The 4,016-nt window shown below is 32.0% G+C and overlaps 1 protein-coding gene across 1 annotated transcript in view; it reads right to left on the bottom strand.

Moving 5' to 3' along the window:
* Positions 1-3,035, bottom strand: part of LOC102674499 (voltage-dependent calcium channel gamma-5 subunit) — a 22,507-nt gene extending 19,472 nt beyond the window's left edge. The window contains exon 1 of the mRNA XM_006619190.2: positions 2,625-3,035. Coding sequence (XP_006619253.1) covers positions 2,625-2,957 — 333 coding nt within the window. The 5' untranslated portion in view covers positions 2,958-3,035. The remainder of the gene's footprint in view (positions 1-2,624) is intronic.
* Between the last annotated feature and the right edge of the window lie 981 nt (positions 3,036-4,016).

The raw sequence follows: 4,016 nt of genomic DNA, 5'->3' as shown, positions 1-4,016 counted from the left end.
AAAAAAAAAAAAAAAAAAAAACAATTTTAGAAATTGTATTATTTTCGATAAAACAATTTTTGTTTTCGCGCAGAATCGATTTGATTGAACGGAAACATATTTATTTTTAGAAGGTATAAACGGTATCTCGTATGGATACATCGTTGGAAGACAAATTCGTGGTGAAATAATTGGATTGAAAAGAAATATTCTGGCAGAAAGGTTTATTGGTATTTATTGCTGTGGAAATGGCATCGATCGATCGTATATTCGAAAGATTATTACCGGAAAATGAAAAATAAGCTAATGGAATGGCCGCCGAGCGAGAATTCATTTGAATTAAATACCTGTCCCAATAGATAGGTTGAAAAGTTTATTTTTCTTTTTATCATCTTTACACGTCCAATTTGAAAAATATAAATATATTTTGAAACTTTTAAATTCAATCGTACGGAATGTAATATAATTAAATCGTGGATTTAAATGATGCGAGATACTGATACAATTTTTAATGTTATTCAACTTAAAATTTTGATATTTACTTTCAATAATAACTTTAATCCAATTTAATCCCGTTAACGTGCTTTTACACTTTTATTTTGGAAATATTGGAATTTTATTTTATTAATGTGAGGTCTGAATAGTAAACAGTCACGTGGAGTAAGGTTAAAGCCCATAGGGCATCGAGAGTGTTTGTGGACAGGAAGAGAAAAGTTTCGAATACATGTGGCTCCCAAGAGGGATAGAGTCTAGAAGTTGGTTCTCACGTCAAGGAACTGTGAACATTCGTAGATTAAACACGTAAATACGTAATTGATTCAACGCGTTATTGTTTCGAAGCATTTTATTCAAACATTCGTTTAATTGATACGTACAATCTTATTTATTTTGAAAAAATAAGATTTTGGAAGAATAATAAAAAAAATAAATTTATTTTGAAGAATAATTCTGAGAGAAGATAGAGAGACAAGAAAATATTTGCAACAGGTTAAAAAAATAATCCTTTTAAAAAAGAAGTCTGCAATATCAACGATCGATAAATTTTTGAAAATACTTCGTTCATCTCCAATAAAATCTTCGTAAACTTTTTAAGCCATGGAATAGATTTCGCGGAAGAGAAGATATTATCTCTTTTCGAATAGAAAATCCTTTCACAGAAGTTAACAAGGTTTGTACAAGTACAAGAAACTTTAGGTCTTCGTGTTACAAGAATGGTTCAATTTTCTTCTGAAGAAGCAAGCTAATTCTCTTTGTTTGAGGAAAATTAGTTTCCAGTGAGGAAGTTTAAATCGAATTCTAACAAATCTAGTGCATCGTGCAATAATCGTATTTTATTTCGTTCTTCTTTTCTATAAGAAACTTCATTTTATAAAAAAAGACCTAATTTTTTGCCTACGTAAATCCCTTCAGGGATCAACGATTAAAATAAAAAAAAAAAAAAAAGAATTGAATGGAGAGATATTATAACTCTATGCACCCTCGATAAAACAAATTATTTGCGACAAAAAGAGAATTTTGTTCCATCCACGAATAAACGAAGATAGGTCACGGTCTACCCACTGTATCTCGTTTTACTTAATAACCGACTACTGCATTTATGTAACTATAGCTTTTATCCTTTGATACGGTTCAGAGCTTAGGAAAAAGCTCGAACTGGCGCCGAATTAGATTCCCCTAAATGCGATTTCGCAGGCGTACCAACCTGTACCAACCTCAAAGAAGGTCCCAAACAATTTTCCGGTTTCACGATGCTTCGCTAAATTTTTTTTCTTTCTCTCTCTCTCTCTCTCTCTCTCAATTTCCGTTTATCGTTTCTCGATGACGTTTATCTATTTCTACGTCACTTTTTCGAAACAGAATGCAGAGAAGTATAAGAGGATCGATTGTTACGAGATCGTAAATTCTTGAAAAGTTATTTCCTTTCATAGCATCGAGGTTGATTTAAAAAAGGCTTTGAAAAGTAAGAAGGCAATCGGAAGAGGAAGATACATTTGTTATCTTGTTATTGTGTCTGTGATGGGAAATGGATGATGAAAGCTATCGCGTGTAATCTATATTTTTACTTAGATATTTATCTTGTTGCATAGAAATTTTTTTTGAAAAATTGCAGGGTGGTGATTCTTTAAAACGTTTAAAATCTTTTTTTTTTTTCTTGAGAGGTAGCTGAAGATTTCATTCACACGTCTACTTGACCTATTCCAAGATTCAGGGTGGCTAATGGCGACTGCTGAGTCGACGTTTTCTTTACTATTATCGCTAAAACGAATTTTTTGCAAAATCTATCTATCGTCATTCATCACTTCTTACATCTATCTCGACTCTAACAATGTATAAAATATCGTGAGGGAATGTCGTTCAAAAATTTCACGCGAAAACGAACATATTCATTAAAGGAGAAAAAGTTATTCATTTTTGATTCGATCGATTGAATTGATTCTTGTAAAAATAAAATTTCTTCAAATATTATAATTAAACAAATAAATTTTCAAAAGATTCTATCAACGATTCGATCTCACAATCATATTAAAAAAAAGAAAGAAAGAAAGAAAATTTTTTTCCTCCAGAAAAATCGCATAAAATAAAAAGAAGAAAGAGAGAAAAATAATTATAATTGCAAGAGACATAACGCTGTATTAAAGTTACTCACTTATGGCGACACAGACCCTCCACAGACCACTGTAAGTAACTTTGCTGTCGGGTTCGACAGAGGCGTTCGACGAAGTTTTCGGCAGTTTCTCCTCCGTAAGGAGCCACTCTCCCGTACTGATAGCGACAGTGACGACTACCAGCGATAGCATTGCAGAAAGACCGGAAGCAATACCTAGGCCACCACCACCACCACCGTTATTTGCACCGACTACGATACTACCACCAGATGCACCAGTAACAACACCCCCAGTACTTGAAGAACCGGGTCCGCCGAGGTTGTCGCAGCACCAACAACAACAAGACATCACCACGTGCCTCCCTTTTGTCATGGGGACATCCCAGCACTGGTTAGTTAATTTCTTTTTTTTTTTTGTTTGTTTATATAATTTTTCCAAATATCGAGCTCAACGATTTCTTTCAAGATGGAGATGCGATGAAAATTCGATGATGATATCTATTTTTATTTTTTCCCAATTTTATATAGGGGTTTCTTTTTTTTTTTTTTATATTAAATGTGATGATTTTGATTATTTCTTTCGAGGAATAAGTATTGATTAATTTCGAGTAATTTTAATATTTTTCTTCTTTTTTTCTTTTTTAATGTCAATTTTTCTTTTGATTTTGAATTTTTAATTAAATTTGATCTAGATAAAAATTAAATTTTCTTTTTCCTTTTTTTACTTTTATTTCGTTACTAAAGTTTTAGAACGTTTTATCAATGGTTCAAAACTTGGTGTTAAAAATCCCTCGAGCCGTAGTTTAAGTACTTGAAAACACTTTTTTTACGTACTTGAGGAACAGAATTTCAGTCGTACGTTTTTACAATTTAAAATATGTACAAGTATTACAATCACAGTGTGTTCCGTCTTGAAAACTCGACGTGAAAAATTCTTCTCCGGCACTCTATATTTTTTCCAAGTTAAATATTTTCTTAAAAAAAAAAAAAAAAGAAAAGTCTCTTAAGAAAACTTCTTATTTCACGATCTGTATTAATCATTGATTTAAAGAAACTCGTAAACCGAAAAGTTCATCCTGTCTTGACAGAGAGACAAATTATTCTTTTCTTTACTCTCTCCTTTATATCTTTATTTCGTAAATTATGAACGAAAGTTGAAGAGGCCGATATTGGAAAACCGGTCGGCAATGAAACTCGTTCTTTATTACCATTCGTCGATAATGCATCGGTAGTAACGTCGATAGTTTATTTTCTCAACTTTTCTCAATTTTTCTTTATCTCTTAATTTTTCTCTCTTCTCTTTGTTCAAAAAAATACGCGTTGAATCCGATCTCTATATCCTCACGTAACGAAATAGATCATCACATTTGAACCTAACCTAACTTCTTAATTAAAAATATCAACGAAATATCGACTCGTTCTTCGTCGGTAA

The sequence above is a fragment of the Apis dorsata genome, unplaced genomic scaffold (assembly GCF_000469605.1).
Source record: "Apis dorsata unplaced genomic scaffold, Apis dorsata 1.3 scaffold_397, whole genome shotgun sequence".
Lineage (NCBI taxonomy): Eukaryota > Metazoa > Arthropoda > Insecta > Hymenoptera > Apidae > Apis > Apis dorsata.
This window is presented reverse-complemented; position numbering and strand designations above follow the sequence as displayed.